This window comes from Pan paniscus, chromosome 7 (assembly GCF_029289425.2).
Source record: "Pan paniscus chromosome 7, NHGRI_mPanPan1-v2.0_pri, whole genome shotgun sequence".
Taxonomy (NCBI): Eukaryota; Metazoa; Chordata; class Mammalia; order Primates; family Hominidae; genus Pan; species Pan paniscus.
This window is the reverse complement of record NC_073256.2, coordinates 108168663-108195061: the sequence shown is the minus strand read 5'-3', so window position 1 is coordinate 108195061 and position 26399 is coordinate 108168663. Positions and strand designations below refer to the sequence as shown.

General features: G+C 36.1%; 1 protein-coding gene and 1 long non-coding RNA gene across 3 annotated transcripts in view; one reads left to right on the top strand and one right to left on the bottom strand.

Moving 5' to 3' along the window:
* LOC134730991 (uncharacterized) overlaps positions 1 to 19840 on the top strand; it is a 53882-nt gene extending 34042 nt beyond the window's left edge. The window contains exons 2-4 of the long non-coding RNA XR_010112988.1: positions 12641 to 12897; positions 13008 to 13146; positions 19070 to 19840. This is a non-coding gene — a long non-coding RNA (uncharacterized LOC134730991). The remainder of the gene's footprint in view (positions 1 to 12640; positions 12898 to 13007; positions 13147 to 19069) is intronic.
* The window catches only part of NECAB1 (N-terminal EF-hand calcium binding protein 1), a 169295-nt gene that overhangs the window by 135120 nt on the left and 7776 nt on the right, over positions 1 to 26399 (bottom strand). Inside the window, exons 2-3 of one of the 2 annotated variants that reach the window (XM_003821141.7) lie at positions 24083 to 24107; positions 991 to 1099 (exon numbers count right to left, since the gene is read on the bottom strand). In XM_003821141.7, the coding sequence (XP_003821189.4) occupies positions 991 to 1099; positions 24083 to 24107 (134 nt within the window). Of the gene's footprint in view, positions 1 to 893; positions 1100 to 24082; positions 24108 to 26399 lie in introns of both variants that reach the window. The other variant, XM_057303049.2, reaches the window with a different exon arrangement.

Genomic DNA, 26399 nt, shown 5'->3' with positions numbered 1-26399 from the left:
CTTAAGCTGTTTGATGAAGAATTTGAAACCCCAATGAAGTCAAGAAAGTTCTAAATTGGTTGTTTAAAAAATATTCAACTGCTTGAGTAAAGTGAATTTAATCTTTTAATTTTTCTTAATAGTTAGCTTCAAAAAAATGTCTGTTTATAGATGTAGCCCAAGAGCATTTTCTTGGCATCTTGGCTCACTGCCTGGAGCCATCTCAACACTTTGCCTAAGGAAATATAATGATTTTTCAAGCAATGGACACACTGATAGGTCTGAAGACATGGTTGAAATGGTGGTTTTTCATATAAGCGTTTTGTAACTGTGACTGTCACAAATAATCTGATTTGGTTCAATTGCCCAAAACAAGCAGCATATTTCTATTGCTCTATACCCTAAAGTCCTCATTATTTTATATTTTTAAGCATAGTGAGAATATAAATAGAAACTTCAGAAATGTTATGCTAATACAAAAGAGAGATCTATATAGGCAAAATAAGTAAAAGAATGGATCACCATATACATTGGCTCTCCAGAGATAATTATGTCCTCAGGTAACAGTGATTTGGAATTCAGCACACCTGAATTGTCCAGATAACTGCTACAATTCTTCCTTTTCACTGTGTTAACGTAAGAATGGCCTAAGAATAATTTTTAAACAAAGCAAATTGAGATTAAGCCTAAATAACAAGGCAAAATTCTACTTTTTAAATTAATGGCAGAACTATATTTATTTATAATTTATACTTTGTTTTACATTCTGCAAAGTGGGAACAATCTAAAAACACTTCAGGGGAGCTTTCTACAAAAGATCATTATTTTCTGATTCAAAGTCAATTTTTCAGAGCAATTTTAATTACAAAAGAGGTATCTCAGAATTAAGCATAGGCAAACATGGCAAAATATACCCTCTATATTGTTCCTCCCTTTCTTCTTCCTGGACATGAATGCATTCACGCTCTCTGTGCCTCACTTGTGGAATCCAGTGATAAAAAAGTTTCTTACTTAGTATTATGTGTATCAATGGTATGGAAAAGCTCGTGTAATTCTTCTCCACTGAGAACACCATCTGCAAAATATGCTTTGAATTCTTCAAAGGATAATTTTCCATCATCTGAAATGGCAAGAACAAAGAGACACAAATTATTTTAATTTTGTACATTGTTCTGTTTTTGCTTTATAAAACTTCACCCAAACGCTTGTTCATGTACACACGTGTACTCAAAAAGAAAGAACAGCTGAAGGTGTTAAAAAGAAAAATAATTTAATATATCTTTATATGACATAGAACACAGATGTGTACACTCTAATAAAATATAAGTCTACAAGGTTCTAGGTATTTTTTGGTTCATTTATTCACATGACAAACATTTAACATTTAATGAACCATTTAACAGGCCATACAAGAAAGATGTCCACATAACCAAATAAAGAGCTCAACACAGAGTCAATTATTTAGATGTTTTACCTTCATGGTACCAAACACATATAGGACCTAGCAGATTGCAGGATAAATATGGTGTGTTTAATAAATGTATATCAGAGTTGTTATTATAGTCTAACAAACTATGTCCATTCCTATGCCCTTTAAATCAGTGAGTACCTTTAAAGCCAAAGACATTTTACTTACTGTAGGGCACAAAGGTGAAACCCAATCAGAGAGATAACATATAATAAAAGAGATCATAAAAGAGATAATATATACAGACATTATAAGTATTTTATACAGTAGAATACGGTTAATGCAATAAGAGACAGAGGTATTTTAACTGTATGGGAGTTTGGGTAACAAAAGATTCTTTCCATTTGAGGGCCTGAGGGGTTTTAGTAGCATTCACCCCTGACTTTGGACAACAGGTAAAATCTAGATCAGCAGAGATGGAAGAAACACATTAATAACAGGCAAAAGATTTGTACAAAATGCAGCAGCAGCAAACCTAGAGAAACGAATGGACGAGAAAAGAGAGGGAAGCATCTTTCTCTCTGTGCAGGGAGCTAGTTTTTCAGTTATCTCAGATAAGCTGCCAAATAACTGTAAAAGATAGTAAGATCCCTTCCATCTACAATGAGAAAACTGAGGTTTAAGGAGGATGGAATTTGTCCAGGGTCACGAAACTCCTATAATGTACTTCTACCAACAACTCTATACTGAACAAAGTGGAATTTGTCTTTGAGTAGAAGAATGTTTGATTTAATAGAATGAGCTCCTCTAGATTCATCTAGAACATTTTGTTTCCCCAAAATATGGCCCACACATTGCCTGGAGCACTGCTGAAATGCAGATTCCTAGGCCCCACAAGCGAATTAGAATCTCACAGAGGGCATGGAGGGGTGGGTAGACAAGAAATTTGAATTTTTATTATAAAGGATAAAATAAGCCTAATCATAGAATTACTTATTTTTTTCAGATAAGGACTTACAGACTACGACATTTTTTAAAAAATCATTATTTGCAAAAAATATAAGTATAAATAGTCCTGGAAGGTTTTAAATTGTATTTCATTTTGCTTTTTAACACAAAAGGCACAATAATCTAATTTTCCAGTTAATTTTTGCTAACATTTAACTGGGCAGACACAGCCTTAGAGGTAGAATAAATCCAGATCTGAATCAAGCACAGATCTAGGGACCCGATCTTCTGGGTCCTCCTGGGCCAAGCCAACTTAGCGATTCAGGTGACATAACAACCCATTGCAAAATGAAGTTCAATCCCCAGGCTCATCAATTTCCTAATTTTGTGTTTCTGTTTTTGAATGAGGTAGTTTTATGCCTCATATGACTATTTTAAACTTAGCCCCATGTAACCTGATGGATATGCTAGACAAGGCAAAGTGTGGTATTTCTACTGTGTATCTCCTTGCTTTGACGAAAAATATATTGCCAGGTTGAAAAACTGGACACAAATCAGACTGAGGTTAAAGAGCGAAAAAGAAAGACCTTTTCTTGTACTATTTAAAAAAAAAATAAAGAAAAAAGAAAAAACAGAAATCGACCTGCTATTTCCATCTCCAACACTATGATATGTAGTGAATGTAATACGTATACATTGATGATGGAATATGTTTTCCTTGGTGAATGGTTAATATTTCTCAGGTGAGTGGAAACAGGCTATTACTGCGCTCGGGTTGCCTGTGCACCCTGTGGATAGGGTGGGCCCCTGTAATACTGCTTTATAATTATGATAAGTAAGTGATTTCAAATAATAATGTTCATTCTATCAAATAAAAGCATCGATTAATAAGGGCTCTGATGATTCTCTGGGGCTAAAAGCCTTTTATTTAGGAAAAAACCCTCTTATTAGAAAAAATATATAAAAAGAAAAAGGAAGCATTAGCTTATAGTCTTGGCTTGAAGGGTGGAAAGTATGCTTTGAAAACCTGTTGTGACCACATGCAGTATTCCTGAAAGACTTCACTTTAGGTGGCCACACTTTTAAATAAGCAATTGCAAAGAGTTACTTTTGAAGAGTTGTAGACTAGAGCCTTAATGTTAAACAAAAGTATTACATTTTTTAAAGGAAAGGGAAAAATATTCCCTTGTAGTATGATTCTGTATTTATAAAGCAATTATAAATTTGTATTAGAAACATTTTATTCAAACTTCAACTTTCCTATTGATATTTTCTTTTGAAATGGAACAACAGAGTTAACCTTTGATTTATACTGGTTTGGCTCACAGAATAGCCAAATCTTGTGAGGTCTGATTTCCTATGGTAATCAATTTGAACTTTTACCACCAAAGGGTACAGGTTTTTCAGCTTTTTCAATTGGAATTACATGCTTTGTCCAAGTTTATCCTGAAAATAGTTGGCCCTCCTCTGCTTTACTTAAAAATTATCCTGGCCTTATGTTCCAAATTCCAATAATTTTTTGAGATGGAGGCAGCAGAGTGCAGTTGCTTAGACCACAGTCTTGGATAAAAAAATCTTGAGTTTTTAACACGTTTTGCCATTTGCTAGTAGGGCACTTTATCCACTCTTTCATCAAATGTTTATCAAGGTCCTAGTGTGTGCCAAAAAACTGTGTTTTGTATTAAGAACGTAGGTAGACAAGCTTTTATGGATCTTATAATTATGACATAGTAAATGGTATGATATAATAAGGGGGATTCTACGAGACACAGGGCGATGTGAGAGCATTTTGAAAAAAGAAAAAAAAAAGTCTAGCTATAAAGGGATAGGGAAGGTTTCCCAGAAGAAGTGGCACTTGTGATGAGACACAGATGAAAAATAGGGATTAGTGAAGGAAGATCTTTAAAGAGAAAGAGTACTCCAGGCAGAGGGAATGCAAATGACAAGGCTAGGAGGCAAGAAAAGACTTGGGTTGGAAACTGAAAAGAAAAATCACTATACTCAGCCAAAGGGTATATATTTGGAGGATAGAAGGAGGAGTCAGAGTTAGATATGAAGAGGAAATATGAGAAACCATCAAAATTGTGATAAAGAGATTTTAATTTACCCCAAGAGTGCTCAGGAGCCACAGTCATATTTTGGAAACCTTACTGTGGATAAGACTTGCTTTCCAAACTGAGCAATGGATGGTATCACCATTCATTGCTAGAAAGAACACTGAGCAAAAGCATGGAGTGAGCCAAGAGTGTTCTTCTGGATATGTTGAGATTGGGGGTACCTGTGGAGTAAGTAGAGGCATCTAGTGCACAGTAGTAGAATCACAGGGGTCTAGAAAAGTCAATGGGTGATGGGGGCTTGAGGTGTATGCTTGGGAGTTACCAATACCAAGTAATTGACTTAGAAGTGAGTGAGTTCTCCCAGGGAGAATGCCTACAACAAGGAAGAAAAGGGTCTAGAAAGAATGCTGGAAGTACCAACTAATTCCTTTAAGTTTCAGATTTCGTAAATGCCTGGCTATTGAGAGGATTAAGAGAAAGGCTATATAGAAAACACTTAACACAGCACCTAGCACATAGTAAGAGTTCAACAATGGTAGATATGGATTTACTAGTTCACTCTTGCTAAGTGAAGATCATTTATGTGTTTTTAATTTCCATTTTCTACTCTTCCTTGAAAAATATTTATTGAGTACACATAGAAAATGGGTATTTAAGGTATGTTTAATGACAGACATTTTTTTTTAGGTAATCAGGTTTGTAAATCTTAAAACTAGTGCTTCTTTAAAAAAAAAAAAAGACTATTTAAACAGTAATTTAATGTCTCCTTCAAGCTGCATCCACAAACATGACAACAACTAGAGCTCTGATCTGAGTATTGCCCCTCCCCCACAGCAATTTTAATCCTGTTTTTGTGAGCATTTAAAATGATTATGCTCTCAAAACACTGGTTTTTCACTTATGTATTACTTTAGCATTTTTGAACACTTTAAATATTGTAGTTTATCAAAATGAAAACATCATGTTCAATAATAATAATGGAATCCTTAGAACCAAATGAACTCATAGAAATTATTACTGAATTTAATTACTCCTATTCTGACCTTTTCATGTCATATATTTGTTTTAAAACAACTTACTAACAATATATAAATGAAAATAAAATACCTCTTCTGATTTTAGCTCCAACATTAAGCCTTAGATGTCATCATTTCTGTCCTTAAAACAACAAAAAGCTGAAAAACCTGAAATTCAATGACTTTTCTTCGACTCATTGGACAACTGAAGTCAGGGTAAACTGCTACCCCAAATCTGGAAAGACAGGTAAAAGCAGAGAATCACAGCTAAGACCTGCTTATTTGGAACAGAAGCTACTGTAGCCATAAACTGAGAGGGACCCTTTAATGGTAGTTTTGATGAATTGCTGGAGGCTGATTGTGGATGAGCATGAGAGGGAGAAACTGCTGGGGGTGCAGCCTTTGGGGAACCTCCATACTTTGGTGGGTTTTACCTCCAGAAACTTCACCAGTTTCTCACAGTGAGGAGGTAAGAAAGATTCCTTTGTGGCTCTGGCAGGGGAAGGGGAAGAGTTATCAAGAAATATACCCCAAATGTTCTCCCTAAAAAAAGATCTACTCTCCAGGTCAAAGACTTTACCAGAGCCCTGTCCCACCTGAGAGGACGGGCATTTTTCTCACCGTAGTTTATACTAACCTTTCTTCCTCAACTAAGAGCATGGACAGCTAAGAAACACCTGCAAAGGTGTCAGCCCAGGCACACACGCCCACAAAAAGACTCAGATTTAATCATAAGTTTAGAGATCAAGTCTGCTTCCCCACTCCTTACCACCACAGAAGGACTCCTGTATGATATTGGTGAATGGCAGCTGAAAGAGCTGCCAGACTTAGTCCTTTTGAGGGGGAATACTTAGGGAAACTCAGAGTCAACAGAAAAAACAAAAAGACACAAAAGGAATTTGAAGCTTCTGGCCCTACCACTAGAGCAAACATTAAACACAGCCCATCCTAGTGAGATTGACATAAATCCTCATACTAGAGGCCTATTTATCTCAGTTCCCATTACCTGATACATCATGCCAGGCTTTCACACACACAAAAATTCACAAATCATGCTAAAATGCAAGGAAAAGCACAGTCTGAAGAGACAAAACATGCATTAGAACCAGATTCAGATACGACACAAATCATACAATTATGAAACAAGAAATTTAAAATAACTATGATTAATATGGCTCTACTGGAAAAAAGTAAACAATATGGAAGGAGAGATGGGTAATGTAAACAGACGGATAAAAATTCTAACAAAGAATGAAAAAAATACTAGAAATAAATAAAAACTGTTACAGAAATGAAGAATACCTCTGTTGGGCTTATCAGTGGACTTGACACAGCTGAAGAAAGAATGAAAGAACTTGAGGATAGGTCAATAGAAATGTCGGTATTTCTCCTCCCCTGTGACAATTTTAATCTAGTTTTTGTGAGCATTTAAAATTATTATGCTTTTAAAACACTGACTTTCTGAAACAACAATGCATAGCAAAAAGAGAATTAAAAAAAATCCAAGAACTCTGGGAAATTTCAAAAAGTGTTACATGTAATTGGAATACCAGAAGAAGAAAGAGAGTACAGGGCAAAAGAAATATTTCAAATAATAATGGCCAAGACAAAATTCATGACAGAAACCAAACCACTGATCCAGGAAGCTCAGAGAGTACCAAAGAGGATCAATCTCCCCTCACCCAAAACCAAACTCATACCTCAATATATCAGATTCAAACTGCAACATACCAAAGACAAAGAGGAAATGTAGACAGAACGAGAAGAAAACAACAAGCATCTCTGCTATAGAGGGCTAAGGAGAAGAATTGCAGTTACAGTGGACTTCTTGTCAGAAACAATGCAAGCAGTAAGAATATGCAGTGAAATATTTAAAGTATTGAAAGAAAACATCACAATCTAGATAATCTCTTCAAAGGTAATGGTGAAATAAAGTCCTTCTCAAACAAATAAAACTGAACAAATTAATTGTGAGCAGAATTGCTCCGCAAGAAATGTTAAAAGAAGAAAGATCCAAAATCAATATCTGAGCTTCAACTTTAGGACACTAAATAGAGAAAAATAATTTAATTCAAAATAAGCAGAAGAAAATAAATAATAAAAATTAGGGCAGAAATCAATGAAATTCAAAATAGGAAAACTATGGAGAAAATAAACAGAACTAAAATATGATTGAAAAGATTGATAGACTTGATAAACCTCTAATCAGCCTAAGCAAGAAAAATGAGAGAAAACATACATTATCAATATCAAAAATGAAGGAAGAGTTAATCATTGTTGTTCCCACAAACATTGAAAGGATAATAAAGTAGTACTATGAACAACTCTATGTCCATAATTTCATAATTTACCTGAAATGGATCAATTCATTGAAAGACACAAAACTGCCAAGGAGAAATAGTTAATCTCCGTAGGTTGATATATATTAAATAATCAGTTATTAATAACCTTACAAAAAATAAAGCACAGACCAAATGGTTTCACTGGTAAATTCTACCAAGCATGTAAGCAACAAATGATAGCGATTCTCCATAATCTTTTTCAGAAAACTGAAGCATAAATAACACTCCCTAATTCATTCTATGAAGCTAGCATTAGCCTAATACCAAAACCAAATAAAAACGTTACAAAAAGGAAAACAACAGAGCAATATAGCTAATGAACATAAATGCAAAAATTCTCAACAAAATATTAGCAAATCAAATCCAACAATGCTTAAAAATTACACACCAAGATCAAGTGGAATTTAATTCAGGTATGGAAGGCTGAATTGATACTTAAGAATCAATCAATGTAATCCACAAAATCAACAGGCTAAATAGGAAAAAATCATATTATATCAACTGATGAAGAAAATGCATTTGAAAAATCATACACCCATTAATAACTCTCAGCAAACTGGGAATAGAAAAAAACTTCTCCAACTTGATAAAAAAAAAACTACAAAAAAATCTATAGCTGACATCATACTTAATGGTGGGAAAGCAGATGTTTTTTTCCTTAAGATTGAGAAGAAATCCTAGGAAGTATCCTTTTTCACCAATCTTATTGAATAATATATAGGAAGTCCTACCTGCTGCTAAGACAAGAAGCAGAAATAAAGGATATATATTATATAGATTGGGAAGGTAGAAACAAAATTTTATTTCTTCACGATGACATAATTATCAATGTAGAAAATCTCCCAAATTAGCAAAACACAAAACAAAAACCCTAGAGTTAAAAAGCAAATATACCAAAGTCATACGATACAAGGTTAATATACAAAAGTCAATTGCTTTACTTATTTCAGCAATAAGCAATTGGAATTAGAAATTTAAAACAATACCATTTATAATCGAAGCTGAAAAATAGTTTGGTGTAGATCCAACAAAATTGTAAAGGTTCTAAATGCAGAAAACTACAAACTCTGATGAAAGAAATTAAATAGGATCTAAGTAAGTAAATAAGGAGATATTCTACGTCCATGGGTTGGAAACTCAATATCATTAAGATGTCAATCCTTCCCAACTTAATCTATTGATTCAATGTTACCTCAACCAAAACCCCAGGAAAGTACTCTGTGGTGTTTAAAAATTGATTCCAAAAAAGACCTAGAATAGGAAACACAATAATGAAGAGGAAGAATAAAGTTTGAGGACAGACACTTCCCAATTGCAAGATTTACTGTAAAGCTACAGTAATTTAACCAGTGTTGTATTGTAAAACAATACATGCATAAATAAACTGATCAGAATTTAGAGTCCAGAAGTATACCCACACTAGTATAGTCAACTGATTGTTGACAAAGGAGAAAAGGCACTTCAATGAAGAAAGGATAGATCATCTTTTCAACAAATAGTGCATAAATCACTGGATATCCATGTATGAAAATTTAATCTAGACACAGACCTAACACCTTTGAGATAGCGAAAATTAACTTCAAATGGATATTAGACATACATTTAAAATTAAAAATTAGGAGAAAATCTAAGTGACCGTGATTTGAATGATGAGCTTTTGGATATAACATCATAAAAGAAAAATTAATAAATTGGACTTCATTGAAATGAAAAACTTTTGCTCTGTGAGGAGGGGAAACTGTTAAGAGAATGAAAGACAAGCCACAGTCTGGGAGAAAATATTTGCGAAACCCATATCTGAATAAGGACTCATATCCATAATATACAAAGAACTCTTAAAACTCAACAGTAAGAAAACAAAAGCCAACTAAAAATCAGCAAAAGATCTAAACAGACACTTTACCAAAGAAGACATGCAGATGACAAACAAGCATTTGAGATGTTCCATATGGTCATTAGGGAATTGAAAATTTAAACAGTAATGAGATACAAAACCTGAAAAAAACTGATAATACAAATTTTTGGCTAGAAAGTGGAGCAATGGAAACATTCATTACTGGTAGAAAAGCAAAATAATTTAGCCACTTTGGAAGACATTTTGGTACATTCTTATCTAGCAATCACATTCCTAGGTCTTTATCCAACATTTGAAAATTTTTTCCACTTAAAAACCTCCCTGTGAATGTATATCACAGCTTTGTTCATAATCACAAAAAATGGGAAACAAATTATTTTATTCATGTCTCTACTGAAGTAGCTCAACTGAAGTAGACACATGGATAAAATAATTTGATACATCCACACAATGAAATATTATACAGTGATAAAAAGTTGTGCTATGAAGTCATGGAAAAACTTGAATGAATCTTAAATCCATATTGCTAACTGAAAGAAGCTAGTCTGAAAATGTTACATAATATATGATTCCAATTTTATGATCTTTTGGAAAGGGCAAATTTATAAAGATAGCAAAAAGATCAGTGGTTGTCAGGAGTTTGGGGAGGTTGGAGGGAGGGGTGAATAGGACAAGAACAGAGGACTTTTGAAGGTAGGTAAACTATTTTGTATGACATGCTATGATAGATATATAACATGCATTTGCCAAAACCTATAGAAGTTTACTGTGCAAAGAATGAACTTTAATGCATGCAAAATCTTAAAAAATAATTTAAGAGTTCAGGGAATCTCAGGATAGAATGCAGAATGTGACAAAACAATTTAACTGTATTAGGAATGTACAAAACAATCTCACTGGAGGGATTGAGGGAGAGTGGTGCTAACTTAAGTAACTGTAAAATAGTGAAGTCTATAAGCTAAAGGCAAAAGAAACTGTATATAAGACTGTGCTGTAGTCGATGAAGTTTTTTTCCATAGGCTATGAGTTAAACATTCTGATACTGGTACAAATGTAGACTGGGATTAAACAATTATGTAAATAGGTGGCTGAGGCTAGGAGCCAGTTTTCTCACTATTGAGTAAGAGGATATGGACAAGCAAAGACAGGAGTCTAGAACGATCCATGTGGTAATGGATTAGAGTCTGAGACATTAATATAAACTCATGTTTAGCTCAGTATAGATACCCATGGGTACATAGAGAAATATTTATAGATATGTGCATATACATGGGTTAGTATACACATATGTATTTCCTTACTTCTTAGCTGAAAGGGCTTAGGAGCAATGATGACACATCAGTAACAATGAGCACAATTATCCAGACCTTGGTTTCTAATAACATTCTCTGATAAAAAAGACCTGAGTTCCTCAGAGGAATAATTTTTTCTAGGACTGGAGTAGAGATTATAAAAGATGAGCCTGAAGCATCTGTTAATACCAGAATGTAAAAACTCCCCACCCATAATTATGAGGGTATGTCAAAGGAACACAGTAGTCAACTAAAGGAGCTCCCAATGGCCAAAGAGGGAAAATTTGAAGAACAAAACAAATTGAGTAATATTGGATTATAATCCAAAGTATACAATAAATATCCATGTGTCCATAATGTTGTGAATAAATGTTAAATAAATAAATAAGAAAATAGACAAATCTCCCATGCAGAAGGGTTCTAAATAATTCATGGAGATACTCAACCGTCAAAGAGGTAGAGCATAACTCCCCTCTCCTTGGGTGTGGGTTGGGCATAGTGACTTTCCTACAGAGTAAAGTATGAAAAGAGGTGAAAGAGTAAACTTTCCAGTGGAGAAAGCTGACAAATGCTACCTCAGCCAGGTGATCAATATCAACATCAGCATCCTAAATCATATTGATCATATGTATCCTTGATATGATATAATGGCATTTTACCTCTGTGGTCTTTCTCTCCGAAACACATAATTCCAGTCTAATTAAGAGAAAAACACCAGACAAATCCCAAATGAAGTGCATGCTACAAAATAGCAGACCTAGTACTCCTTGAAACTTGTCAAGATTATCAAATCAAAGAAAGTCTGAGAAACTGTTTCAACCAAGAGGAGCTTAAGGAGACATAATGACTGAATGCAGTCTCAGTATCTTTGATGTGATCTTGGAACAGAAAAAGAATATTAGGCAAAAACTAAGAAAAATCTGAACAAAGTGTGGACTTTAGTTGACAAATAATTTATCAACATAGATTTATCAGTTACAACAAATGGACCACACTAATTAATTATAATGTGTTTAATAACAAGGGAAACTTGGTTTTGGGTTATATGGGAACTCTGTACACTAGCTTCACAATTTTTCTGTAAATCTAAACCTTTTAAAACAAAAACTTTTTTGAAAAATTAGTTTGGGAGGCCAAGGCAGAAGGATCACTTGAGGCCAGGAGTTTGAGACCAGCCTGGGCAACATAGTGAGACCCTGTCTCTACAAAAAAACTTTAAAAATTAGCTGGGTGTGGTGGTGTGCACCTGTAGTACTAGCTACTCAATAGGCTGACAAGGAGGATTGCTTGAACCCAGGAATTCAAGTTTATAGTGAGCTATGATTACGCCACTTGCACTCCAGCCTGGGTGACAGAGTGAGATCTTGTCTCTAAAATAATAATGATAATAATAAAATATGAAAATTATGTAGCATTAAAATATTTTAACATATTAAAATATATTAAAAGCTGACTCTACATTATCAACATGGCAAAATTAGTTATACTTATTCATATTAGATATTGAAATATAACATATATTTAACTCAGTAATAGACTCAACAGATTCAGTTTCTTAACTCTAGACATTCTACCCTGGCTCCATGTATTTTACAGATTATTTGGAGAAATGAAATTCGTTTCATGTGTCACTGCTTATACAAGTGTGTGTGTGTGTGTGTGTGTGTGTATATATATATACATATATATTTATTTATTTAATTTATTTATTATTTTGAGACGGAGTCTCGCTCTGTCGCCCAGGTTGGAGTGCAGTGGCACAATCTCAGCTCACTGAAAGCTCCGCCTCCCGGGTTCCCGCCATTCTCCTGCCTCAGCCTCCCGAGTAGCTGGAACTACAGGCACCCGCCACCGCGCCTGGCTAATTTTTTGTATTTTTAGTAGAGACGGGGTTTCACCGTGTTAGCCAGGATGGTCTCAAACTCCTGACCTCGTGATCCGCCTGCCTTGCCTCCCAAAGTGCTGGGATTACAGGCGTGAGCCACCGCGCCCTGCCACAAGTAAGTATATTTTGACCTGTTATTTTGCGAGGTACTTTTAGTCTAAATTTTATTGACTGTAGTCACAATAATTTCTTGAAGTAGTTTCATCTTCTTATTTGTCTTTTCAGGAGGGGAAGGAAACTGAAATATGACAAGGTTAAATGATTCAGATGAGGGGCCGGAAAGCACGCCTCCCGAGACCCATTCCTGGAAGCGGGTCTTTAAAGCTGCTCTCAGTTTAAAATCAACCAAATGCTCAGATATCAGGTAGAAAAATGAATAATTCAGTCAAATGCTTGGCTCTTTACTGACTTGACATCATATATTTAGGTACTTTTTGGGGAAGGCTCATTTGTTACATCAAAATATTTTTGTCACTTGGAAATGTGCTGGGAAAATGAAAAAAACTGTCTTCATTCTGAGGGAATGAATGTGTATTAGTTTTCGTGGCTAGAAAGAATGTGCTCCTAATTTAGTGAAAAAAAATCCGTTTAATGTCATTTCCATGGAGAATTAACAATAACATTTTATGTGAGCCTAGGAGAAAAGTAAGAAAAAAACACTTCTATTTACTCAGGCTTTCGTAGAATGACAGATGAAACGTGTCGGAGGAATATTTAGTTTGTAGCGGATGTAGATTCAAAATTAGCAACGTGAAGAATACTCCATTTGTAGACAAATTTCACTGGTAAATGAAAATTAAATATTTTAACACAGGCATTAGAGGTAGAAAGAGGAGTACAATACATAATCGAATCGCTTGCATTTCCCCTCCTCTATACCTGCATTCTCACTGGATAATCACTGCTTTTTCAGCTAGTTTACCCTCCAAAAGAGGAACATCTGTTAATTTTGCCTGGTCAACATCTATTCTCTCTTCTTTTGGTAGAAACACTGATTTTTGCTTGAGAGATCATCTGCTGTCTCTCCAGCTCTATTTGAGGTGCAGCTTTATGCACCCATCATCTCCTGGGGGGTGTATATAATCTAAGCCTAGAAAACCACTTCATCCAAACCCTCAGTTATTGCTTCAAGGATGGGCATGTGACTAGTTGATAAATCAGAGAAAATCTTGAGATTTTTGCTAAAATTAATGTAAAGGAGAAATTCTCTCTTTATTCTGACCTGTTGAACCGGTGGGATGGGTTCTAGGTACTATCTCGCCACCCTGATAAGAAAGCCTACCTGAAAGGAAGACCAACCAGACACAAACCAAAATTGAGATGTAGAGACAAGAAACGAGATAGATAAAGAGAGTAATTTCTGAACACCTAGATAAAGCTGTACTCAAAGCTTTACCATTTGGGGGGTTTTTCAATTATAGGAGCCAACAATTTCCCAATTTTACTTTAATCTGAATTAGGTTTCTGTCACTTAAACTGAATTGGTCCTAATTGATAATCATCTTTCTTTTTTGCTAGCTATCTGAATTTTTATTCATCCTTGGAGATTTATTTGAGGACAATGAGTCCATAAGCCTTCCTAGGCCATCCTATCCCAGAGACCTCTTCCTCCTCAGAACTCTAATGCATTAGGGTGTTTTCTCACTCATTTGGCTTAGTGATGCCTCTTGCATTGTGAACGCATTGAAAATTATTGATGCTTCATTTGCTGTAGCTCTTCGCTGTAGCAGAGTTGTGCTGTTGACGTTGATGTTGAAAATTAATCAATTTTCGCCAGGTGCAGTGGCTCACGCCTGTAATCCCAGTACTTTGGGAGGCCGAGGCAGGTGGATCATGAGGTCAGGAGATTGAGACCATCCTGGCTAACAGAGTGAAACCCTGTCTCTGCTGAAAAAAACCCCCAAAAATTAGCCGGGTATGGTGGCAAGCGCCTGTAGTCCCAGCTACTCGGGAGGCGGAGGCAGGAGAATCTCTTGAACCTGGGAGGTGGAGGTTGCGGTGAGCCGAGATTGCACCACTGCGCTCCAGCCTGGGAGACAGAGCAAGACTCTGTCTCCAAAAAAAAAAAGAAAAGAAAAGAAAAGAAAAATATTCAATTTTCTCCATGTGCATGACTCATCTATCAAGAAGATGCTGAGCTCCCAGAGGACAATGTTGTCCCCAAACACCATGCCCCTTACCCCACCTCAAATCTCTAAGAGTTTAGAGTTTATTGACTAAGTTTTCTCAAATCCATGTGCAAAAATCAAAGGTGAGTTCCCTTTATTACATAAGTATATAATTTTTCCTAGTAACGTAAAATTTTGTAAGGGCTCAGTTTTTTTATAGTCTGCCTTCCTTAGTTCGCAAGTGAAGAAATCATATCTTTAGGACCTATAAGAAATTAGTGAAGGCAAAGGGGAACTGACATGTTTTGATTACTCACAATATTCTAAACAACATCCTTGGGACTTTAACTATATTTACTTGGCTTTTTCTTCCCAGTAGTCCTGCAAATTCTTATTATTCCTATTTTCAAAAAATGAGGAAATGAACTCAGAGAGGTTAATGAATTAGTCTAAGATCACATCCAAGTAAATGTATACTAAAGTAAATGTATTCTTTTGTCTTTGTATTCCCGCCATCTAGCACAGTCTCCGGCATTTAAAGAGCACTCACAAAATATTAAGCAAATAAAGGAATGAGTGAATGAACAAATGGCAGATTAAAGTTCCAACTCTCCATCATACCATGCCACCTTAAAACAGGAACATAGCCAAAATAATTTCAAATATTTTTGTCTTTTTTTTAAATTACACTGAATCATTTAGGATTCTCCATGTGGAAATGTCGGTATTTCTAGATTTCAACAGCACAATTCTGCTACAGAGATGAGCCACAGCAAATGAAGCATCCTGGTTAAGTGCTAAGACTTTTAGTTTAGAAGAAAATCTGGATACAAATCCTATTTACTCACTCCATGCCCTTGGACGAGTTCCCTATGTCTCAGATTACTCATAAATAAAATTGGGACAATGACAGTATCTTCCTTGCAATATTGTTATACAGATTAAATAAAATTATGCCTCGCACAGCATAATAATCTTTTAATAAGATTGTTTACTGTTATTACTGTAATATTTTCTTGTAAAGTCTAAACCAGTATTCTCATGGCCATAAAGAGTTGATAATATAGAGGCTATTACATTTTTCAGTATTTTTTAACAACTTAGGTGTGATTTTGAATATTAAGAAAAACACAGAAATATCACTTATTACTAGATCAACAGATATTCACAGGAGAACTCTCATAACTAAAAGTAACCAATATTACAACAAAATCAAGTTTTTCACATGTAAGGCACTTTCATAACCATAAAGAAGTTAATAGCCTCATTATCCATCTAGTTACTGAAGTCAGAAACTGGAAATCTGAAACATACACAACCTTGCACATGTCCACGTCAGTAAATGCCTTCATCTCTCTTACTTAACACTTCCAATTAATTACCAAATCTGCTAATTATATATCCAAAAGTATCAAATGCATTTTCTTATCTCTATCATCTTTGCCACTGATTTTCTGGTCTTCAATAGCTCTAATATGGAAATTTTTGCTGTATGCTAAGTGCCAGATTAAGGAGGCTTTAATTAGGGTTGAAGATTTGGAAATAGCAAGAAGTGACTAGGTTTTGAAGATGTTTTGACAGTGGAGCCAACAGGGCCTGCTAATAGATTGGATGTGGAATTACTAGAGAAAGAGAAGAGTTGTGGAAGCCTCTGAAACTTTTGGTTGGAGCAAGGGTTGCTTGGTGGTTCCTGTCCTGAGATGGAGACACATCTAGAGGGGCAAGTCAGGTGGCTGGGCGCAAAGCACCAACTCCAAGACACACGAGAATTTCAACTAGGATTATTGGTTTGCAAACAATAAGAAAAGCTGAATGACCAGGGCAAAGGCAGAACAAACACTAGTGCAGCTCTGGAGTCTTAGTAAGGTGGTCATGGACAGACCTCTGGGCACTGCCATGTGAAAAATTCAGCACCAGGACATTGTGATTGACAGTCCCGCCAAATAAGAATAAGAATTAGGATGAAAAGGCCGGGCGCGGTGGCTCACGCCTGTAATCCCAGCACTTTGGGAGGCTGAGGTGGGCAGATCATGAGGTCAGGAGTTTGAGACCAGCCTGACCAGCATGGTGAAACCCCATCTCTACTAAAAATACAAAAAATTAGCCGGGCATGGTGGCACGCACCTGTAGTCCCAGCTACTTGCGAGACTGAGGCAGGAGAACTGCTTGAACCCGGCAGGTGGAGGTTGCAGTGAGCCGAGGTTGCGCCACTGCACTCCAGCCTGGGCGACAAAGTGAGATTCCATCTCAAAAAAAAAAAGAAAAGAAAAGAAAAAAAGGATTAGGATGAAAAAATGGAAATAGGTAACACATTAAGAACTTCCTAAGGGCCAGGCACCTTTCCAAGAGTTTCTGTGTATGATCTATTTAATTTTCCAACAAGTCTGTGAGAGAGGCATTGCCTTTATTTCCACTTCACATGTGGGGAAATTAAGTTACCCAAATTGCACCATAAGTGGAATGGGGATTTGAGCCCAGGTAATCTGACTGCAAAATCATACATAAGCTTAACCCTTATGCTACATATCTCTGGGATCTAGATGGAGCAGAGTAGACCATTAAATTGCAGGAACAGAAAGGAAAGGAAGGCTGGGATGACAACCACAGATGCCCATTACAGAAAGCACTTAAGGTAGCAGCCACGTTTTGGGATAAGTCTATGCTGTGTGCCCTCCAGTATCTGGTATTGGAGCAGGACCTGATTTTTGAGCCTTTGACAGCCCTTGGGAGCCATTTTGAGGGCTCAGGAAAGTGAATCTGAAATTTCTGTTTGTTTCTGTGGCAGCTGATAAACCCAGCTATGTAAAGATAAGAATTTTCCGTTTTCTGCTTTTAACAGAAAAGTAACACATTTATGGGTGTGAAAGTGCTTTGCATTTTAGAAAAAAAAGTCATACTATGAAAATAGAAAATTTATTTTTCTTTATTTTGTTAAAAAAATCATTACAGTCAGAACTTGCACTCATGGGTTTCTCCCACATATTTTGCAGTGGTGGAGGAGACATTTCTTGCAATAAGGTCATTGCTAGGGCACTTTTTTTAAATGAATCACTTCTAATAGACTTTGCTTTGACTTTCGAGCTGGTAGATGTGTAGTTGAGGTGTCTGCATGTACCTGAGAGTTAACATATGAGTACAGAGCTATGTGAGAACCCTACTAATCTATAAGTTATCTGATTCTCAGTTTCATTATTTTCCCAAAAATGTTTGCAAAAAGTATGAGGAATTATGAAATACAGAGCCTTATGTCAATGTCCCTCATTTCTAGGGCCCGGCCCTTAATCTTTACATTTTACTTGGAGCTAGGAGCCCCGATTAGAAGATAAGAGGGTCTGGAGAGCACAGTGCGGGGTGGTGATGCTTGACTGAATAGCTCACATCAAAGGGCAGCTTTATTCCCAAGTGCGAAAGACAGAATCACAGAGCTCTGCGGGACTCTGAAGTGTTGCTAGGTGATGACCCAGCCTTTATTGGAAATACTCATACGTACCGAACCTTTGTTCCAGCTTCTACTCAAGGTCATATTTTTACATGTTAATAGAATAAACCAAACTTTAGGTGACCAGTTTGGAAAGACTATTACCAATTCTTACATAATCAATTCCAAATGAATTGATCATAATCCAATGAAGTATTTAAAGTATCTCTAAATACATAAATACTACATCAACTATTCTTAGGCTAGGATTTTCATTGCCAACATTATTTTCTGGAGGTATATTAGTCATTCATTCATAATTCAGACTACCAAGGAAACATCAAATGCATTAAATCAATTAAACTACCACATATTGGAGCATCAGAACATCATATTCAAGATGTATACAAATTCAGGCTCTAACTATAATTATATTTGTATATTTGTAGTCTGAAATACATACATAGGTGACATAGGTGCATATACAACAAAGTGAAAAAAAATCACCAAATATGAAGTGAAATAGACCTGGGTTCACTAATCTGGTGCTACTGTTAACATACAATGTAACCTGGAGAAAGTTATCTGACATCTCTGAGCTTCATTTGCTTCACTTAAAAAATAGGGAAAATAATAAAAATAGCTAAAAATATTGAGCAATTATCACTAGGTGAGATCAGGATAAGTGTTTCAGAGGCATAATCTCATTTAATTCTCAAAACAACTTTATGAGAAGTAATATTATTATCCTTCCTTTGCAGATGCGGAAACTGAGGCACAGGGAATTTGAACAACTTGCTCAAGGTCATAAAGCTAGAAGGAGGCGCAGCCAAGCATGGGCTTGTGTGACCTCAAAGCCTATGTTCTCGCCACTGCTCTAAACTGTTTATTCTGTTGGCTTGTCATAATGATTGAAGACAATGTATATAAATCACAGAGGGTAGGACTCAGCTTGTAATATGTCCTCCATACATTTTATCGAACATTATTAATTAATAAGCAACAGATAAATAACAACAGTGCTTTGTTTGATTAAATTATATATATGATTATATTTCTTCAGTGAAATTGTTGGTTATGCATTTCTTACAAATAATTCACAAATATTAATGAATGTCTGTGTTGCAGCAGGCATTTTGCTCACCACGGTGGACCTGGGGGTATGTGAAATAGGCACCATCTCTGCTCTCACAAATTTAATACGTGCAGGCTGCTGGATTGGACTAAAGTCCTGAGGAGAACTATAACAATCTCTTAGAGGGAACAGTGATTAAACAGGGATCAATTGTGCCACCCATATAGCCTTCCTACTTACTGATCAAGAATGATAGCAGACCTTAGCAAGTGCAAATCAACAAGAGGAATCCAATGGTGCTATTCACTACTACGAAGCTTTTCATTTTGCCTCTTACTAAGATTTCAAAGCTATTCTTGCCCCCCACCCCACACAAAAACAAATACTGTGCAATCTCACTTACATGTGGAATCTGAAAAAGTTGAACTCGTAGAAGCAGAGAATACAATAGTGGGTGCCATGGGCTGGGGGTGGAGGAAATGGGAGATGATAATCAAGGGTACAAACTTTCAGTTATAAGATGAACAAGTTCTGGGGCTCTAATGTACACGATGGGTGGTGATGAATGTTTTAATTAATTTGATTATTGTAAGAATTACACAATGTATACATTTATCTAATCATCATATTATATACCTTGAATATATTTGACCTTTATTTCCCAATTAAATATTTTAAAATAAAATATATTTAAATTTAAAAAATATTTTTGCAAATTGTATAAATACCCATGTATCATTTCCATTTTCATTCATCCTGTAAATAAGCTTTCTCAGAAGTTTTATATTTCTAAAAATTTGAATTTGGGTTTCTTTGGCTCAAAGCACTAGCATCTCTCCTAAGCAATCCTACTCTGAAGGCTATCTTTATGTTTAGGATCCTAGCCTATGATTAAAAAAAAAAAACAACCAAAAAAATCTCTCCAAGATGTCATTATTATAGCTAATTGTTAATGTGTATCCCTCCCACCCCACCCAATTTATCCAGCAGCTTCTCTTTTTTGTCAGATGTCAGATAGATTCCAAAAGCTAAATCTGTCCTCTGGGCAGGCGAACAATTATACTGCCTATTGCCTCTTCTTCCTTTCGTTATTCTGTCACCAATTATGCTGTCCACAAGGGATTCTATCACATGAGGGTCTGTTAGCAAGAGCTCAAATACATGTAGCAGCTGTCTATTTGCAAATACAGAATGCCATGAACACATGGTACAGAAGGATGCTTACTTTTATATGCTTTTATCTTCTCATTTACATTAGATTATCCACTATCCTTTTCCCTTTCAAATACTCCATATATGGTAAATAGCTTTATTTTTCTTTTCTACTAAACTCCACTGCAATAGAAATAACTAAAATGTTAAAAAGTATCTCAGATAGCCAAGTCATCACAGCAGAAAAAACAGCTCAAGCTTTCAGTAGCAATAGAGATGATATTAATCATAATAGCAGCAAAATGAGCAAGTGTTTAGTTGTTACTACATTCCAGGCACTTGCCTGGTAACTTTATGGATAGTCCCTCATTTATTATTCATAATTACCACATGACATGGTAGAGGTCATTATCTATGCTCTTTATAAGGTTCCTAGGTGGCATACTTGTGGTTTAAACCCAAACTGCCTGACTCTGCTTCCCTCCAACTTTACACTGAGAACGAGGGAGAAGAGTAAGGTGGGATGAAAGGCAGGGGGAAAAGTGGACAGAGAGAAGAGAGAGAAATAATAGAGCAGAACATCCTCAATCCTCTTTTATTTTAATTGTTATCATAAATTGACAAATTATAGTTGTATTTATTTATGGGATAAAAAGTGATGTTATGATTTTTGAATACAATGTGGAAAGATTAAGATTAATGTCTCTATCACCTCAAATATTTGTGATTTCTTGGTGATGAGAACATTAGAAGAAATTTACTCTCGGTGGTACTAAAATGTACAGAACTCAATGATTAGCTATATTCACTATGCTGTGCAATTGATCTAAAAATAAATTAAACTTATTCCTCCTGAAACTTTGTACCCTTCAACTATTACCTCCCTACTCCTTTCACTCCCCAGCCTCTGTAGCCACCATTCTACCCCCTGCTTCTATGAGTTCAATTGTTTTAGGCTCGATATAGATGTATAAGAGGTATTTGTCTTTCTGTGTTTGGCTAATTTCACTTAGCATAATGGTCTCCAATTCCATTCATGTTGTCACAAATGACAGAATTTCTTCTTTCTTTTAAGGCTGAATAGTATATATACTGTATTTTCTTCTTAATTCATTAAACAAATGTCTATTGAGCATCTAGCACTGGCTGGGCATACCATCTACTTGTAACATAAGTTCCTTGCCTTAGAGAGGCATGCTTGGCTTAGAGAAATAAAATCTCCAGCCAACAAGCAGTCTCCACCTTAAGGACAATAATCAATATGTGCCAAAGTGCTGAGAACACTCAATTGTGCTAATTTGTCCAATTGTGCTGAGAACACAGGGAGAGGGTGGGACCCTGTCAAGGGAACTGGGGGAGGTTTCCCAGATAAGGTGTCTTTGAGCAGGAATGTAAGCAAAGCGTGAGTGTTCCCAAGCTGACTGAGGGTGGAAAGTTACAGGAGGCGGAGGTCACAGCAGGGTAACATAACAGTGTGGCAGATGGAGGGTGCCCAGGGGGACTGAGTGCTTCAGCAGCTGCAGAGGAGGATACATGTGGAAGATTTTGAGAAGTAAGAGCAGAAAGGCAGGTAGTTTGACAGCATGTTGGAATGGACATTAGGAGAGGCGGTAAGGAAGGCAGAGTGGGGGCAGGTGACGAAATATGAGACATGGGTCTGCCAGTGCAAGTGACCACTTCATGCAGCACGATATTTGAGGTTATCATAAGCCATTGAATCATGTGCATTGTTTTGTTCAGTGCTTTTTGTTCTGACTGTGGATTATCCTAATTTTGATGGAAAGAAGAGAAATACATACAAAGGTAAGGGTGGACCTAAATCAGAGCTTTGGGGTCTAGGAAATGAAAGTATAGCCTGAGAAAACTAGGAGCTTGGGTGGAGAGGGAGCAAAAGCATTTCTGAGCTGGAGACTGCTATTAAAATACAAGGCAGGTGGCATAGAGACAGGTGGGCTATTCAATTGTACACCAGGCATCCCTGGGGCTGGATATCAGGCAAAAGACCAAAGGATGAGATGAGAAGACAAAATGATGCCATCATTATTTCTGTCTTTAAAAGTAATCAAATGGGCCAGGCGCAGTGGCCCATGCTTGTAATCCCGGCACTTTGGGAGGCCGAAGAGGGTGGATCACTTGAGGTCAGGAGTTTGAGACTAGCCTGGCCAACATGGTGAAACACTGTCACTACTAAAAATACAAAAATTAGCCGGGTGTGATGGCGTGTGCCTGTATTCCAAGTTACTTGGGAGGCTGAGGCAGGAGAATTGCTTGAACCCAGGAGACGGAGGTTGCAGTAAGCCGAGATCCCACCACTGCACTCCAGTCTGGGTGACAGAGCGAGATTCTGTCTCAAAAAAAAAAAAAAAAAAAAAAAACCCAAAAACTAAAACTAAAAACAAAATAGTGAAATGCTTCAAATGGGAACAAAAAGCACATTTGAACTGACAATATATCAATCACCACAACAGAGTCTGAGAAAATAGTTTGATGGCCAAGCACAATTAAATATTATTGGGACTTGGGATGCTATTACATTGTTCCTTGGATTAATAATCTTCTTTTGTGTAGAAAGGTGTGTCTTGTCAGTCAAGCTTTTCTTGATCTGCCCGCGTAAGGGTAAAATAGACCACAACATATATCTTTAAACTGTCAGATCTGGACTCTGCCTGTAATCTCTCCCCATAGATAAATGGGATTTCAAAAAAGGGAAAGAACCCTTTGTATCCTAAATTTGTCAAGAAATTCTTGTCAAGAATATACCTCTACCGTGGTACTTATAATATAGCAGCAAAAAGAAAAACAAAACAAAACAAAAACAAAACAAGCTTTTATTTGGTGTTCTGTGGGACAAAGTTTCTAGTGGAATAATAGAGTCGAAAGATACTGCTTATGACAACTTAGATGTTGTGCAGTCATCATTAAATCAACAGAGCAAGTTTTTACTTCGAGGTTGCCATCTCCTACTTCTCTGTTGCTATAGATGATCATTTCCAGGGCATACACTTCAAATAGGAAAGCAGTGGCCAGGAACAATGGGGTAGAGATAAAGCTAGCAATGCAGGTTTCCAGGCAGACCTCTTGGAGTACAGTAAAATCCCCAAAGCCATGTTAAAGCTCAGTGTGGAGAGTCTAGACTTGCGTGTCATACAGACCTGGGGTCCAGTCTCAGCTTTGTATCGTAATAATTCTAGGACATAATATGCACAAAGCACTTGGCCCAATGCCTGGCACACAGTAGACACTCAATGAATAGAAGCTGCTATTGCTGCAAAATTATTTTTTGGTGCATGAAAAGGAAAAGCCAGAGTCCAAATATGGCAGAGCTCCTCACTTCAAAGGCATAAACATTCCTTTCAAATGTAAATCCTTCTGCCAACTTCTTATGAATATTTAGGGCCTAAAACTTATCTAAAACGATCACTAGTACAATAAGGTAGTATTTTATATGTAATTTTCCCGGACTCTCCCCTTTTTCCTGATTATTATTTATAAGGTAATATAAAATGTAAGAGATTAATAAATAGATATTGTAGATTTTTGGTCTTACCATTTTTGTCTGCTCTCCTCAGTATCTGGAAAGGAAAAAGGAAAAAATTTTATCAGCATTTTAAATAAATATTGCAGCGAACATTACACTTACACATAATTTATTCGTAATTAAATAAAATATATTCTAATTTTAAGTAAGCGTTTCCCAATTGAGATCTTTCTTTATAATATCTAAAACCTGAAAATGACCCAAATGTCCATGGATAAACAAACCGTGAATGAACAAACCAACTGTGATATAGCCATACAATAGAATACTACTGAGCAATAAAAATGAATGAGCTATTTATACACACAACAACTTGGATAGAACCAAAAATAACTAGGCTGAGTAGAAAACCTAGATGCAAAATAATACCTACTTATAATTCCATTTATATAAAATTCTTAAAAATGCAAACTAATCTATAGGGACAGAAAACAGATTAAGCTTCCTAGGAATGGGCAGGGCAGGGGAGGGTGGATTACAAGAGGATGTAAGAAAACTTTTGCAGGTGATAGAGATAGTGATTATCTTGAATGTGGAAATGGTTTCATATATGTTAAAACTCATCACGTTTACACTTTACATATGTGCACATTAATGTAAGTCAATCATACCTCAATAAAACTGGGATTCAACAAAACATAAAAGAAAAATAATACATCATAGGTAAAGAGTAACCACATGTCTATGCTATATCTACTTTATTTATACTTTATTAATCATATTATCTTGGACGTATTTTAAATTGTCTTGATGTATAAGAACTATTTGGCCATCCGGTATCCATTACTCTTTAGTAATGATTTCTAATGTTCTTCTGGAAAGCCAACCTTTCCTACATGCTTGGCCTAGGCGCTCCAGTGCTGGGCAGGGCACTTATGTCTGACAAACACGGTGTCATATCCCTCTTGTCACGGTGACTGCTCAGGGATGAGCACATTAGGGCCAGTGAATGACAGGCCATGGTTTTGCCTGAGTGGTTAGGAGAGAGACATACTCTTCTTTCTGCTGACTTTGAACCTAGGAATATATAGGCAATGCACTGCTGTCATTCGTTTTGTTATTGGATATATTGTAGGTTGAATTGTGTCCTCCAAAACCAAATGTTGAAATCCTAATGCTCAGTATCCACGAATGTAACTTTATCTGGAAATAGGGGTTTGGGAGGAAAAGCCTTTGATAAAATCCAACCTTCCTTCATGATAAAAACTCTGAACAAACTAGGCATTGAAGGAACGTACCTCAAAATAATAAGAGCCATCTATGCCAAACCCACAGCCAACATCACACTAAACAGGCAAAAGCTGGAAGCATCTCCTTGAATGCTAGAACTAGAACTGGAACTGGAACAAGACAAGGACGCCCACTCTCACCACTCCTATTCAACATAGTACTGGAAGTCCTTGCCAGAGCAATCAGGCAAGAGAAAGAAATAAAAGGCATCCAAATAGCAAAATAAGAAGCCAAATGGTCTCTCTTCACTGATGATATAATCTTATACCTAGAAAACTCAAAGACTCCACCAAAAGCCTCCTGGGACTGATAAATGACTTCAATAAAGTTTCAGGATACAAAATAAAGGTACAAAACTCAGTAGCATATCTATGCAGCAATAGCATTCAATCTGAGAGCCAAATCAAGAATGCAATCCCATTTACAATAGCTACACAAAAAATAAAATACCTAGGAATACATTTAACCAAAGAAGTGAAAGACATCCACAAGGAGAACTACAAAACACTGCTGAAAGAAATCATAGATGACAGAAACAAATGGGAAAACATTCCATGCTCAAGAATTGGAAGAATCAATATTGTTAAAATGGCCATACTACCCAAAGCAATGTATACATTCAATACTATTCCTATCAAACTACCAATGTCATTTTTTACAGAATTAGAAAAAACTGTTCTAAAATTCATATGGAACCAAAATGGAGCCTGAATAGCCAAAGCAATTCTAAACAAAAAGAACAAAGCTGGAAGCATCACATTACTTGACTTCAAACTATACAATAAGGCTACAGTAGACAAAACAGCATGGTATTGGTACAAAAAACAGATACAAAAATGAAACAGAATAGAGAACCCAGCAATAAAGCTGTACACTTACAGCCATCTGATCTTCAACAAAATCAACAAAAATAAATAATGGGGAAAGGATTCCCTATTCAATAAATGGTGCTGGGATAGCTAGTAGGTCATATGCAGAAGAATGAAACTGGAGCACTATCTAATACTATAGACAAAAATTAACTCAAGATGGATTAAAAATTTAGATATAAGACCTCACACTATAAAAATCCTATAAGAAAACCTAGAAAATATCA